This window comes from Hemicordylus capensis, chromosome 2 (genome assembly GCF_027244095.1).
Source record: "Hemicordylus capensis ecotype Gifberg chromosome 2, rHemCap1.1.pri, whole genome shotgun sequence".
Taxonomy (NCBI): Eukaryota; Metazoa; Chordata; class Lepidosauria; order Squamata; family Cordylidae; genus Hemicordylus; species Hemicordylus capensis.
The window spans coordinates 133,605,466-133,620,819 of record NC_069658.1 but is presented as its reverse complement, the minus strand read 5'-3'; the positions used below and the strand labels follow the sequence as shown (position 1 = coordinate 133,620,819).

Below are 15,354 nucleotides of genomic sequence, written 5' to 3'. Positions count from 1 at the left end.
TAACAACTTCTTTGATTTCATTCCACAGTTCCTCCAGTTCCCTATCAATGAGGTTCAGAACTTCAAAGCAGTTCCTGATGTTCTCCTTGAAAATGGTGGGTACATTCTCAAGATCATATCATGGGAGCTGGATAGCTTTGTTTTTCTGCTTTAGCTTGACTTGGAACTTGCACATGAGCAGTTTGTGATCTGTTCCACAATCGGCCCCCGACCATGTCTTTGCTGTTATAACTGAGCTCTTCCACATCTTGCTTGCACCAATAATGTAATCAATTTGATTTCTATGTACTCCATCTGGTGATGACCATTTGTATAGGTGCTGCTTTGGTTGTTTGAAGAATGGGATAGCAATGAAGATATCATTGGCTTGGCAGAAACTAATAAGTAGGGATGTGCGTTTCGTTTTGGATACAAAATGTTTTGTGCACAAAACAGGCCATTTCGGTTGTTTTGTAGCCAAAACAAAACACCCAGTGCTCAAAACAGAAAATTTTGTAGCCAAAACAAAATGTCCCTGTTTCGGATACAAAATGTTTTGTTGTTTCGGCTGTTTTGGAACTCCATTTTGCAATCGCAAAAGTCTTTCTCCTTCAGTCTCCATTTTGAGTTTTGACATCTGTTTGAATTTCCAGCCCTTCCAGCCCACAGATTGGCCAGCAAAAGCATGGGCTGATCTGCTGGCAATTGCCTCCTTATTCCTTTTAAGTAAATTTAAGGGTAAATTTTACCCTCATTGGCCAGTGGGGCAGTGTGCATTTCATTGTTGTTGTTTCACACTGTTGTGTGTAGATCAATTGCATTTCAGGCAAGGTGGATGTGGATGTGCATGACCTTTGGAAATCTGCTTGATTTTTTCCAAAGCTCTGCTGTTGATGTGTGATGTTGATGTTATTTGGGGTGGATTTGAGGCAGAAAGGGGGCTTTGGGGGCAGAAGAGTGGGTCAGGTGGTAGTGCCCCAATGGGTGCCTGCTGCCACCCAGATTCCAAAGGAATTGGGGAAACGGCTGATTTTTAAAGAATTTCTGAAGTTGACATGTCTTTGGGGCAGATTTGGGGCAGAAAGGGGGCCTGAGTGGAAAAACAGTGGGTTGGGTGGCAGTGCCCCAAGGGGTGCCTGCCACAATCCGGATTCCAAAGGAATAGGGCAAAGGGCTGATTTCTTAGGAATTGTTGAAGTTTACGCTTCTTTCAGGTGCCCCCCCCACCCAGGGAATAATGGAGGTTTCAGCAGACCTATAACTCCACCTGGGGGGCACTGGGGTGGCCAGGAGCAAGTGGTGGTGCAGTGCACATAGGGTGCCAACCACCCCCATGGGTTGCTATCCCATGGGGTGCTGGGTTCTGTTATTTCTGAGGTGTTCTGAGTGCAGATTCTCTGGTAGCATATGAGATTTTCAATGACAGACCATGAATCCACTCTCATATGCTACCAGAGAATCTGAATCTACACTCAAAACATCTCAGAAACAACAGAACCCAGTACCCCATGGGTTAGCAAACCATGGGGGTGGTTGGCACCCTATGTGGTCTACACCACCACTCGCTCTGGGCCACCCTGGTGCCCCCCAAGTGAAGATATGGGGCAGGAATTTTGGAGGTCCATCATTCCCTATGGGGAAGAACTTTACAGACACGCAAACTCCATTACATCTTTAAAAATCAGCCCTCTGCCCAATTCCTTTGAAATAATTCTGGCAGCTTCCTTGCCCCCACTGGGCACTACCACCCACCCTACTCTGCTCTGGGCCACCCCTTTCCACCCAACATGAAGCTATACTTTTGCTGAAACCTCCATTCTTCCCTATGGGAAAAATCATATACTTCAAAAATCCACCAAAAATCAGCCCTTTGCCCAGTTCCTCTGAAATGTGGATGGTAGTTTCCACCCAATGGGCACTACCACCCCCACCAACTAGTTTTTCCTGGGGCAATTTTTAAAAATCCAAAACATTTCGGATTCGGATTTTGCAATTTCGAACAAAGAACAAAATTGGGGTTTTTCGGATTGACTGATTTCGAACAAAGAACAAAATGGGGGTGTTTCGGATTCGGGGGGGGGAAACGGGGGGGGAACCTACAACCCTACTAATAAGTCATTCTCCTTCTTCATTTCTGTTTCCTAGGCCATATAGGCTGACTGTGTTTTCCTCCTTACCTTTTCCAACTTTGGCATTTCAGTCTCCAACCACCAGCATCACATTTTGCTTGCATGTTCTGTCAATTTCAGACTGGACTTGAGCATAAAACTCAACTTCCTCTTCTTCTGCATCAGTTTTTTTGGGCATAGACCTGAAGAACTGTCATATTAAAGGGTTGTCCACAAAATCAAATTGATATTAGTTGGTCACTGATCGCATTGTACCCAAGTACTGTCATTGCTAGATCCTTCCTGACTATGAAAGCAACACCATTCCTTCTTTGGTTTTCGTGTCCTGAGTAGTAAACGGTATGGCTTTCTGACTGAAAGTGTCCCATTCCAGTCCATTTTAATTCACTGATGCCCAAGATATCAATCTGTAGTCGATTCATTCCATAGGTTCATAGGAAGCTGACATATGCTGAGTCAGACCATTGGTCTATCTAGCTCAGTATTGCCTTCACAGACTGGCAGTGGCTTCTCCAAGGTTACAGGCAGGAATCTCTCTGAGCCCTATCTTTGCGATGCTGCCAGGAAGGGAACTTGGAACCTTCTACTCTTTCCAGAGCATCTCCATCCCCTGAGGGAAATATCTTACAGTGCTCACACTTCTAGTCTCCCTTTCATATGCAACCACGATGGACCCTGCTTAGCTAAGGTGACAAGTCATGCTTGCTACCACAAGACCAGCTCTCCTCTCCTCTTCGTCTTTCACTGTGTCAAGCTTTCCCATATTCATGCTTCTTACATTCCATGTTCCTATTGTAATTCTGTCTTTGCAGCTTCGGATTTTCTTTTCCCACATGGCAAACATGACATACTTAGTTAAAACATCACATACTTAGTTAAAAATATTAATGACTGTGGCTGTAAGAACTCAAAACTATTAGCTGATTTATAGAAGAAATATTTTCTCTGTGATTAAGTGTAGAGTAAATTCCTTCATACGGCGGCAACAGATGTTGCCCTTTTCCTAATGTTTAAGAAACCCCCAAGCCCAGAGGCGTAGTTAGGGGAGAGGGGCCTGTGTTCACCCCTGTCCCCGGCAGCCCCTCTAAGTGAAGGAGATATTGAAGAAAATAGGGAGAGGTGGAGTGGAGGCCCTCAGGAGCTGGGGGCCCGGGTTCTTTGAACCCATCCACTCATTATAGTTACACCATAAGACCATAAGAACAGCCCTGCTGGATCATAAGAATTCCCCCTGCCCAAGCCAATGAAAAGGTGTTAAAATGGGATGTTCTTAATTTACATCTTTCAGGTCTACAAGTAATAGAATATTATGAATATATTATTGTGCTGAGAACAGTGCTTTATTTAAAAGGTATAAATCTGCTGGAGCACACTTGTCTGCAATTATTGTTTGTGCTTGTTAGCAAAATGCCACATGCTATAATTTTCCTTTGTTTGTACTATGCTCTTGCATTTATTTCACATCAGTAACACAAGCAAATTCCTCCCCCTGCCCAAATAGAAACCATAACATTATGAAGCTGTCCTCAGTGCAGGAGTAGTATGGTGTGGTGCAGGGCTGTCCTTAGGGCAGGGCAAGCAGGGCAACCACCCCAGGCCTCACTATTTTAGCACCTATTAAAAATTACTGGAATGGGCCACTGCACTGGCTGATTTGCCTCAGGCCCTTCACTCTGCAGGGCTCTCTAAGGACAACCCTGGTGTGATGTGGTGTGGTGTGGTGTGGTGTGGTGTGGTGTAGAAGACCCTCACCCATACTGATGCTACAGATGGCAATGAAGACCCCAGAGGTACCCTTGGCTAAGTAAGTTGTTTGCTGTAGTTAAATACCTCCCTTTGGAACTGCATGAAAAACCATCTATCTACAGCATTTGATGGTAGGCTTGTGCATTTCGATTCAGGTACAAAATGTTTTGTGCCCGAAAATGGCAATTTTGGAGGATTTGTAACCAAAACAATATCAAGAATTAAAAAACAGAGATTTTTGTTTCCAAATGGAAATGACTGTGTTTTGGACAGAATGCTTTGTTCTTTGGAAAAGCATTGCAATTCAAATTGACTTTTCGGACTCTCTCCACTCCAGCTGAGGCACTGAGTGATTAGCAGAAGATAAGATATGCAAAAATGGTTTAGTTAAGTATGTGTTGTATTCAGTGTAAGTAAGTAAAACTTTATTTAGTAAGTAAAACTTTATTTAGGTCGTTAGATAAGATATGCAAAAATGGTTTAGTTAAGTATGTGTTGTATTCAGTGTAAGTAAGTAAAACTTTATTTAGGTCGTAGACCAGCAATTTGCATTCAGTGTGATTGAAATGCAAACTGACCTTGCAAAGGGATTTGGAAGACAGCATTTTGAGACAGAAATACCCAAATATCTTTGGGAGCTCAATGCAATTCCAAAGCTCTTGCTAAAAGCCATGGTATAAATTGTGTGGAGAAGCTTTTGGAGAAGCTGCTTAGGAAAGTTCTGAAATTACACAGGTTTTTCTTTCCAAAGGTTTAGAAAGAATCTCTTGACTTGTTCAGGGGTCTTTTGAATTTTGTTTTTCTTCGGATTTTTATGAGTTATAGTGGTCTAAGTTTTGTTGCCCAAGTTGAGCAGTCTAATGTAATTTAGCCCACAATGTAATTTGGTATGTCTAATCCAGTGGTTCACAACTTTTGCCATTGCAGGGACAGGTAATCCACATGGGACTATAGGAGACAAAAGGAGGGGGGTGAGGAATATCCCTGTCAATCTATTGACATCCCCAGGAATCTTAGTTGCTTCTCTCTTTCTTGTAACCATGATCCATGGTTTTGCACTTTCTTAAATGCAGTGATGATAAATCTCAACAGTTCTGAACAGTAGTCTGATTTGTTTGGGCTACGGCTCACTTCAGTTAAATGAACATTTGAACCTGTTCCATAGTATCAAGGCAGTTTGATTTTATTTTTTTATTTTATTTTTACATTTTATATCCCGCTCTTCCTCCAAGGAGCCCAGAGCGGTGTACTACATACTTAGGTTTCTCCTCACAACAACCCTGTGAAGAGAAGTGACTGGCCCAGAGTGACCCAGCTAGTATCATGGCTGAATGGGGATTTGAACTCGGGTCTGCCCGGTCCTAGTCCAGCACTCTAACCACTACACCACGCTGGCTCATTGGTCTATCTTGCTATCTCAAATGACCTGTAGTCACTGTTCCATGGGGAGGGAGTGTTTTTATTGAAAGATTGCTTGAATCCACAAATGGGTTGTGCTGCTGTGCTAGTGCCACAGGGACAGGCTCCCGCCTGCTGCAAAATTCTCAAATAACTGTACCAAAAAATTAAGTGTCGTTCATCATTCTTTTCACTCTTTCAGCTTGTTTATGTGGGGCTTCAGGGGCAAAACAGTGGGTTGGTTGGCAGTGCCCCAAGGGTGGTGCACCCAGATTCCAAATAGGGCAAAGGGCTGGTTTCTTAGGGATTTTTGAGGTTTACATGTCTTTAAGATTTCCCCCCATAGGGAATAATAGAGGTTTCAGCAGCCCCATAACTCCACCTGGGGGGCACTGGGATGGCCCGAAGCGAGTGGTGGTGTAGTGCACAGAGAATGCCAACCACCCCCGTGGATTGCTAAACTATTGGGGTACTGGGTTTTGTTGTTTCTGAGGTGTTGAGTTTAGATTCTCTGGTAGCAAATGAGATTTTTAATGAAAACCCATGAATCCACTCTCATATGCTACTAGAGAATCTACTCTCAGAACACCTCTAGAACAACAAAACCCTGTACTTCATGGGTTGGCAACCCATGTGGGTGGTTGGCAGCCTATGTGTACTACACCGCCACTTGCTCTGGGCCACCCCAGTGCCCCTCAAGTGGAGTTATGGGACTGCAGAAACCTCCATTACACCCTATGAGGAAAATCTGAAAGACGCGTAACTTCATTAATTCTTTAAAAATCAGCCCTTTGCCAAATTCCTCTGAAAAAATTGTGGTAGCTTCCTTGTACCAACTGGGCACTACCACCAACCACACTCCACTCTGGCCCACCCCCCACCCCCGCATGAAGCTATACTTTTCCTGAAACCTCCATCATACCCTATGGGGAAAATCTGACAGATGCGCAAACTTCAAAAATCCACCAAAAATCAGCAGTTTGCTCAATTCTTTGAAATTTTTGTGGTAGCTTCCACTCATTGGGCATTATAACCCCCACCCACTGTTTTGACCATGTGACCCATTTTTAAATCTGAATTAATTCAGATTCAGATTTGGACGAATTAAGATACAAAACAAAACTGGGGTGATTCGGAAGGCTTAATTTTGGACAAAATACAAAATGGAGTTCATTCGGATTTGGTACAAATCAAAACAGAAAAAATACAAAACGTGCAACCCTATTTGATGGCATGTCAAGGCAAATTTTATCACACTCCCTCAAAAAACCAAAAATGTGTGGTAGTGAGGGTTCACTTCATCTTATAGCAGGAAGCTACAGAACACTGGCCTTCCATACAGATGAGTTTGTAAACTACCACCACACAGGAGATGGTGGCCTAAATCTACCTTCAGTTTCCCACCAGTGAGTAAATAATGCACAACTGCTATGCCATGTGGTCGGACAAGTCCACTGAACGTTAGCACCAAACCCAAATTGTTCCACTAAACTTCAGACTGATACTAATGCAGATGCTGTCTACAGATACTACTTCAAATCATTCTTCTGGTTCTTGCTATTGAAAATATCCGATAGCTAGGTCATGACAAGAAAATTTCAAGAAGAAATTATGGCCAGGGTCAGTGTGCTCTTTAATTTTTTTAATCTGAATGTGGAATGAGTTTTGTGCTAGGCAGCAGTATCAAGGCTGTGTGTGTGCGCATGCATTCAGAGTGGAGCCTTCCTGATTTAACCCGAGCAGGATATAAAATTAATTGCACAGACATAAAAAAAACTTTTGAGCACACGCATGTGTGCACACCTTAGCGGGAACACTGGCCATGGTGCATATTCTGACATGACGTTTCAAGCTCAGCATTGCCCTCTCAGAAACAGAGCTGTCCCAGTTTGGGTGCCAGAACTGGCCAGAATTGGGTGGTCACATCTGGCTGTTTAGCATCCCTGAGGCCACCAGTTAGACCTGTGGCAGGCTCACATTCTGACAGCAAGTATGCCAGAGCTGGTGCTGGTGCTGCAAATCCCAGTAAACTTTGCCTTTTGATCAAGCCTGCCATATCTGTATACCACCAACAGCATAGTCTCAGCTGGAGGGAGCACAAACACATAATTAAGTAGGAGGGAGAGGGTTGTTTGCTCTGCGTTTTGTGTCCCATAATATTTTCAAGACTTTATTCTCTCTTTTTTTCAGAAGCCTTCAACACTCTGTTTTAATACTAATTTGAGTAGCTCTCTACTTTTCAGTGTTAAGATGTTGGCGGTGTAGCATCCTACAAAATCTATAGCTAGGATTTCTGAATTATCTTTGCAGTGTTACACAGCAAGAGGGCTCCACTATGCTGAATGAACTTGTTTCCAGGGAATGTCATACTTTATTGAATGCAGTTAATGAATTTGTTCATTACAGAATTGCATTTTATTAGGGTTCCCGCCCCTGCTCTTGGTCTTAGGCTGGCTCCAAAGGAACGTGAGCAGAAGCTGTTCTATAAACACTTGTGCAAAAGCTTGTGCAAAAGTTTATGCAGCAATGTTATCGGTAAATTCTATAGCAGTTCTTATGCTTCTGTTTACCCGGGAGAGTGTGTGGGAGGAAGAACATCTTTGGGATTTATTACACTTTTCCTGCAACTACTATAAATAACAGAAACTTTGACCCACAGAGCCAGACCAGCTGAAAAACCATTATGGTTTCAATTGTGATTTTAAGCCTGAAGTATCTATGGGGCAGCAGCAATATAGGAAGATGCTGAAAGGCATCATTTCATACTGCGCGGGAGATGGCAATAGTAAAGGTAAAAGTAAAATGTGCCGTCAAGTCATTGTTGACTCCTGGCACCCACAGAGCCCTGTGGTTTTCTTTTTCTGTGGTAGAATACAAGAGGGGTATACCATTGCCTCCTCCCATGCAGTGTGAGATGATGCCTTTCAGCATCTTCCTATTTAGCTGCTGCCCAATATAGTACCAGCAGGGATTCGAAATGGCAGTCTTCTGTTTGTTAGTCAAGCATTTCCCCGCTGTGCTACGTAAGGTGGTGGCAATGGTAAAACCCTCCTGTATTCTTTCAAAGAAAAACCACAGGGTTCTGTGGTCATCAGGAGTTGACATGGACTCGACGGCACACTTTACGTGTGTGTGTGTGTGTGTGTGTGTGTGTGTGTGTGTGTGTGTGTGTGTGTGTGTGAACCTGGGAGAAGCATCCAGTAGATGATGATGATGATGATAACCCAAAGCAGGATTTTCCCCTATTCCATGCTCCAGATTAATCCTTATAAGCAGCAACAGTAAACTCACTTAAGTGTTCACGCTTCATAACAATGTTAGTATTATCTAACATTAAGGACTTCCAATCATGGAGCGAATGCACAGCATTCAGATATAGCATTACATCCAAATATGAACCTTTTAACATATTATTTATGCATTACATACAAACTCATAGAGCAATGCCATGTCCAAGTGTGGCATGTGTCTGTTTCTTCCAACTTAAAAACATTTCCCTCTCATTAGGACTTGCATCTGGTTGGCATGGTTGGGCACCTGCCTGTGCTGACTGCCGACCCCCAGGCTGACAGCAGCCCTGCTTTGCTCTTTGCTGCTGCTGCCTCCAAACATGCAGTCAGTGATGAGAGAGAAGAGAAGGAGGAGTAGCCTCCACTCGCCTTGCCCTCTCTCTTTGGGTGGCAGTGCAAGTGGGGCCCATTGAAAGAGGGGGCATTACAATGGACAGTGACAAGGAGGAGTGGGCCATCTCAGGGGGTCCCATTGAAGGATCTTGCATAAGGGCCGCCCAAGTCTTGGAGCTAGAGTTGACTCGTGCCTGAAACTATAAGCAAGCTTTTTGCCATCACTTGTTTAACATTTGGACTGCCATGGATGGACTAAATAAAATTGGCTTGGAGGCTGGATTCAGCCCGTAGGCCCCCAACTTGTCACTCCTGATCTAGATTATAGTGTTCAAGAACAGAAGTGACTAAGGAGCACCTTAGCAAGGTGGTGCCTGCAAAGCAGATCATTTCAGTTATCTGAATTCTATATTAATACTAATCCTGATGTTGGCATAATTATGTCAACTCATGACCCTAAGAGGAAGCAAGAGAAGAAGCCGGAGGGTTGCGATAAATACAAAGCAGAAATGAAGACATTTCTCAAGGCCGTGGAGAACAACCTTCAGTATGTTGTAATAGCCTCAGAGCGGCTTTGTATGTGATACCAGGGGCTGCATAGCAGCAGAGGAGGTTGGGTCATTTCTTTATAAAATACTTCCATCCCATCTCCCAGGAAAAGGCTCTTGAGGTGGTTGACAACCTTGTAAAACCATAAACCACAGGAAAATGATGATAATTTAAAACGGAGCTTAAAGTAGAATGAAAAAGCCCTCAACAATGGACTCAGACACCCTCAAGGCTCTTCAAGCCTCCATATTGCAGCTCCCTCCTAAGGATAGAAAAGGCAGGTGCACAGAGAGATTGTGCAAACTCTAGATGTGAAAACAGCTGCTGCAGTCTATATCACTTTGGTCTCTTCTTCTTTTATGCATACATGGTAAGAGGTTCCTGCAGCCTCTCCTGCCACTTCCACAGCCTTTTGTCAAGTTGTGCCAGGGAAGGATCAAACAGCCCTCCCAGGCATGTAGCTCACCGCCATTGCTGGATCTTTTATTTCTTCTCATAATCAATCAGTTTATATGTACAAAGTATTTACATATAAGGAGCAACTCCCTATTGGCTCACTTTCATTTATGTTTAGGATGGGAGTATTGTTGTGGAAAATGCTGTTATTTTTCTTTCAAGGAAAATACAGGGGCAAAGTTAGTCATCCCACCTGAAAAGCACTTCGACCCTTCTATGCCCCCAGAATCCCCGTGCCCCCTAGCAGTTCATCACAATGTCCCAAGCTACTTCTAGTGAGACCACCTTGTAGCAGTGTGGGCATAACTAAATAAGCAAGTTAAGAAAACAGATGAGTAACTGTGAAGGTCAAACAGGATGTGATGCAAGAGTTTCAAAAGTGAAACCTCCATATATTTTCTTTTTTCAAAAAAGTCCACTGAGGGGCTGATTTGGGTTGGTGCAGCAGCACGAAGGGAGGTAAGGGAATTAAGTTTCACAATTAATGGCAACTTTCCACAATTAATAGCAACCTGGGGACATAAGTTGGATTGGAGCCCCAGAATGGGTAAAGGGTTAAGCTTCCCCACTGTAGCACTGATCCAAATTCCATCCCCACCCCCCATGGCTGTTTTTTGGAAAAAAGATGTCAGGAGTTCTAATAACAGAATTACAACGTAACATTAATTTAGGCCCTCAGTTATTCTGAAATCCCCTAGTAACAGCTCCTAGCTGGTGCAAGACCACACCAGTAGCTGGGTTTCTTTCTGCAGATCCTGGGGTGAACATGCATGGCACTGATTTGTGTCCTGGCTCTCACTACTCTGGAAAAAAAAAACCTTTGTATGGTGACTCTGCATAAAAGCTCCTTCCTTTTGATAGCTGTTGCTGCTTTAGCACAGGAGCCATGTTTCAGGGCCAGGGTGTCAAGACCCCAGATCTGGACCCTCCCCTCCAATTCAGGGACAAGGCAGACCGTTCAGGGGATGAGACAGGATGGCCAGACTCTGGGTGACTCCATGTCAGTAGGACCCTCCCCCCCACCAGGGGATCAAGAGCCAGTACCACCAGCACCACCATGACCCAAGGACATGGCCCTGCCTTCATCTTTTGACTCAGCAAAGTCAGCCAAAGACATGCCAGACCAGGTAGAGATCCCCCAGTACTGCTGGAGCTAGCACGTATACAATCAGGCAAGACTCATTTAAACAAAAGAGTCTTCCCCTGGGAAGGGATGGAGCTGATCCATTCTACCTAGGTGCCATAAAAGCAGCTGCTGGAGCAACATGCTCTTATGTTGCTATACCCAACTCTCTTACAGTCCTGCTTGGAGCTATCTGAGGTTCTGATCCCTTTCTCATGGGAGCGATCTGAGTCCCTCCCAGATCTCTGCCTCGGTTGAACCCTTGGCACAAAATATAGGGATCCCCTTCTGCCATCTCTGGGTTTTCTGATGCTGTCTAGACCATCAAGTAGGTATCCAACTGCTAAAACATTTGTAAATGTGTGTGGATCCTTACAAGGAAAGATACCCTACGACTGAAGGTCAGCCACTGAAAGCCTCTCGCTATGAGCCCTTGCATTCCTACCAGGCATTTATTATGTTTAAGTGAATAATTTATGCTATCATGAAACAGGGAGGTAAAATTGAGGCTGTTCTCATAATGAGAACTGCCAGGATCCATGCGAATCGCAGCGGTCCCTCAGTGCCAAACCCAGCACCAAAGACTGGCTCATGTGTCCAAAAGATTGGGATCCTCTCAGTCTCAGATCAAAAAGGGCAGCAGGCATGAAAATAAAGAACGAACACACTGGGCGTTTGGGCTCTCCAGGAAAACTGGTGAAACCTGACTTTGGGAAAACAGTCCTTTCCCCACCTCCTGAACTCTGTAGATTGTTTATCAAGTGGCAAATATGGCTGCACTGTAAGCTAATATTGCTGTTGCTCCTGTTTTACCTTTTATGTAACCACACACTTTGCTGGCAGCTTCTTGGGCACTTCTTTGCTTTGCACAAACCTCGTCTTGCAGTTTGTAAGAGGCATGATATGGGTTTGTCCCTTTAACTCGGTTGTTAGGTTCTCTGCCTGCCGGTTTCCCCCAGGGATTCTGCTCTCAGTTGCTGTTCCCATAGCTGAGTCTGAGAGAGGAGGGGGGGAAATCTCCTCCTCCTTGGTGAACAAGTAGCTAGTCCTTAGCTGACATGCTATTTTTGTTAAGCTGCTGTTTGTGTACCCTCAGACAGAGAGGCAGGTGAACCACTCATATGAATTTATCAGGTGGGTTCTGTACAAAACCTTGTGTGTCCCTTTCTAAAAAAAATAAATCTAAAACCCCTTGCTCCTTCCAGCCTGTATCTCTCTGACAGGCAATTTCTCTCTCTCTCTCTCTCTCTGTTTTTCTTTGCCAAGGAAAAACGGAAAAGGCAGACGGAAATAGAAGGGAAAAGACAGCAGCTCGAGGACCAGATACTTCAGCTGCAGCATTTCAAGGTAAGGACTGAGAATGGATTGACCAGAGCTGTTTGTTATTAGACATGCAGATCACACATTTGGAAGCAGGGAAGAACCTGCTCCGACATGAAGCAGCCTGTGCTGCCGGAGCCTGTCTCCTCCAGCTAATCACATCTTCCCTGGGTCTCTCTTCTGTGTGAGATTCTCGGTTACAGTCCCTTGTTCTTGGAAAGGATGGAGTGCACAGAGGTTGGAATGGGCACATATACAGCATGCATGCATCAAGTATTGCCACACATTTGGTATCCATTGCCAGTACCTGTGAAATGCAAGGGATGTGGGTTTGGGTGTGTTCACTGCATTGCTTACATGGTTTCTTTCCGGCTACACAGTTGCTTATGTTTCTCTGTCTCTGAGTACTGTAGTATTGAAGCACTATGTTTTCTGTGTATGAAGCTGAGTACATGTTGAATGGAAATATATTTTCAGTACATTAGCCAGGTCTAATAGATGTCAACCTATATAAATTAAGTTGTTGATGGTTGAAAACTTTATATGGTGTGTGTGTGTGTGTGTGTGTGTGTGTGTGTGTGTGTGTGTGTAATGGTTTAATAGCTACTTACTTACACACACACACATATTCATTCACTCATTTACTTGCTTGTTTACCTTAATCTCACTGATCTAGATTTTTTTTTAACATCACATATTCCTTGTATCCAACTCAGTATGTACCAGACATTATTCTTCCAGACACTTTTCTATTTAAAACAAATGGTATGATCCCATTTGGGGAGTTTGAGTCCAGGCCGGCCTCAATCTGGTCAGTGCCTGGATGAGAGACTTCCTGGGAGCCCCACATAGCTTGCTCTGAACTTTAAAAAGGAAGTGTGGGGTATATGTGTGTTAATAGTAAAGTTGATATAGAATCTGTCCTTATGTCTGCTAAAATAGCTGAGAGCTATAGGCATTCAGAATCTCTTAAGACTAGGTACATAGAAACATAGGAAGCTGCCTTCTACTGAGTCAGACCATAGGTCCATCTCGCTCAGTATTGTCTACACAGACTGGCAGCAGCTTGTCCAAGGTTGGCATCTCCTATCTTGGAGATGCCAGGGAAGAAACTTGGAACCTAGATGCTCTTCCCAGAGCAGCTCCATCCCCTGAGGGGAACATCTTACAGTGCTCACACTTCTAGTCTCCCTTTCATATGCAACCAGGGCAGAACCTGCTTAGCTAAAGGGACAAGTCAGGCTTGCTACCACAAGACCAGGACAAGTACCAGTATATATTTGTCTTCTTTTCAATCAGAGATATCAGGTCCTTTGGGCTTATTTTTATGCCATCAGTACTGAGTATGTGTGTCTGGGGAGTGAGGGGAAGAAAAAGTGTACACCCAGTGGTAGTGAGTAGCGGGGGGGGGGGGGGTGGAAGAGATTATTCCTTTGTTGGCTACTACATCTATCTATCTATCTATCTATCTATCTATCTATCTATCTATCTATCTATCTATCTATCTAACTAACTAACTAACTATATTTAATTGATTGATTGAATGAACTTGTAGCTTGTCCCATCCCAAAGGCTTGGGCAGGATTGCAACATGTTAACAAAAGAAACACTGTTACAATAATTAAAGCCACCACACTTTCCCCACCTTATCCCTGGCCGTCTTATGTGCCTTCTAGAGGATGCTTGGACTCAAACTTTGAAGAATCTCCAGGGGAAAGAGATCGTACAACTGAGGGTTGGCTGCTGAGAACACCTCTCTGTAATCATTTGCAGTCCTAACAAGCATTTACTATATTTAATCAATCTCAGTCTTTATAGATCCAGTCACTGACCAATATAGCCATTTATTATATTTAGAAACACAATCCATCCTGGGCCAATTTAAAATATACTTCCCCAGCTTGCATGATTAAGAGGGGGACAACCAAAGTGTGCAGCTGTCCTGATGTCTTTTGCAGAGGTTCCGGTTCCCTCTCTGAGCATCCCTTTATTACATGGTGGCAGGCTGTTTGTACAATTGGCAGCTCTACATACAACCCAAACACTAATCTGGTTGATGGCTAGAGCTGCCACTTGGATGAGCAGCACCCCTATCCATGCAGTAAAGGGCTATGTTGGCTGGGAGGGTGTCAGGACGTCCACAGAAGACTTCATTATGGGCATGCACTTGTGCATCCGCCTTTTAATCATGTGGGTTGGGGAAGTATCATCTAAACTAGCCTGCTATCATGATGCAGGGGAAAAGATGTTGTCTCATTTATTTTAACAGTGGCCCCCATGATTTAGGTCACTACTGTGTCCATATTACAACAAATTGAGGCTTGTAGATAGATCGTTCACATTACCGGGCTGGCCGGCAGGTGGGCAGAAAGGCTGGTTGAACTCACCTTCCCACAAGATGAACCATTGCATGTTTCTGGGATCATGGAACACACTCCCAGACAATCCACACCATGTGGCCTGGAGGCCTGGACACTGTGTCCTGGCCTCTGGATATCACACAGTGTACCACGCAACATGTGCAATGCATTCAGGCATTCCCCCAGGATATGGGTGCTCTAGGCACCTGTCTCTGTGTCTACTGGGTTGAACGTAGTCTCATGAACAAACAATCCCAGAGCCTGGGTTAAGGGCTCTCTTGAGCACATAACCCTGGCTAAGAGTCGGGTTTAGAAGCAGAGCTTGGTGGCACTGCCCTGCCAGAATTGGGCCTGATCACAGCGGTTCTCACACGCAGCCTAATCCAGATTGGGATTCCCTAGCCTGGGCGAGGGTGCACGTGACAACAGCCTCAGTGATTTACCAAGCCCTATCTAGCAAATATCAGTAACTAAACTATGTTTGAATCCATGTCTTCAAGCTACATATCAAAGTCAATTTCTACTGCACAATGCAGGACCCTATTCTCCCAACTCTATAAATTCAAATGGGATTGTTTCCCCTAAGGTGGAGTTTGACCTTTGTTCAGGGGTGTAGCTAGCCTGCCGGCGGCCCGTGTGCAGCCGTGGCGGGTGCCCCGATAGCCCCACCC

General features: G+C 44.3%; 1 protein-coding gene across 1 annotated transcript in view; it reads left to right on the top strand.

Moving 5' to 3' along the window:
* The window catches only part of PALM2AKAP2 (PALM2 and AKAP2 fusion), a 392,130-nt gene that overhangs the window by 59,195 nt on the left and 317,581 nt on the right, over positions 1 to 15,354 (top strand). The window contains exon 2 of the mRNA XM_053289405.1: positions 12,270 to 12,350. Coding sequence (XP_053145380.1) covers positions 12,270 to 12,350 — 81 coding nt within the window. The remainder of the gene's footprint in view (positions 1 to 12,269; positions 12,351 to 15,354) is intronic.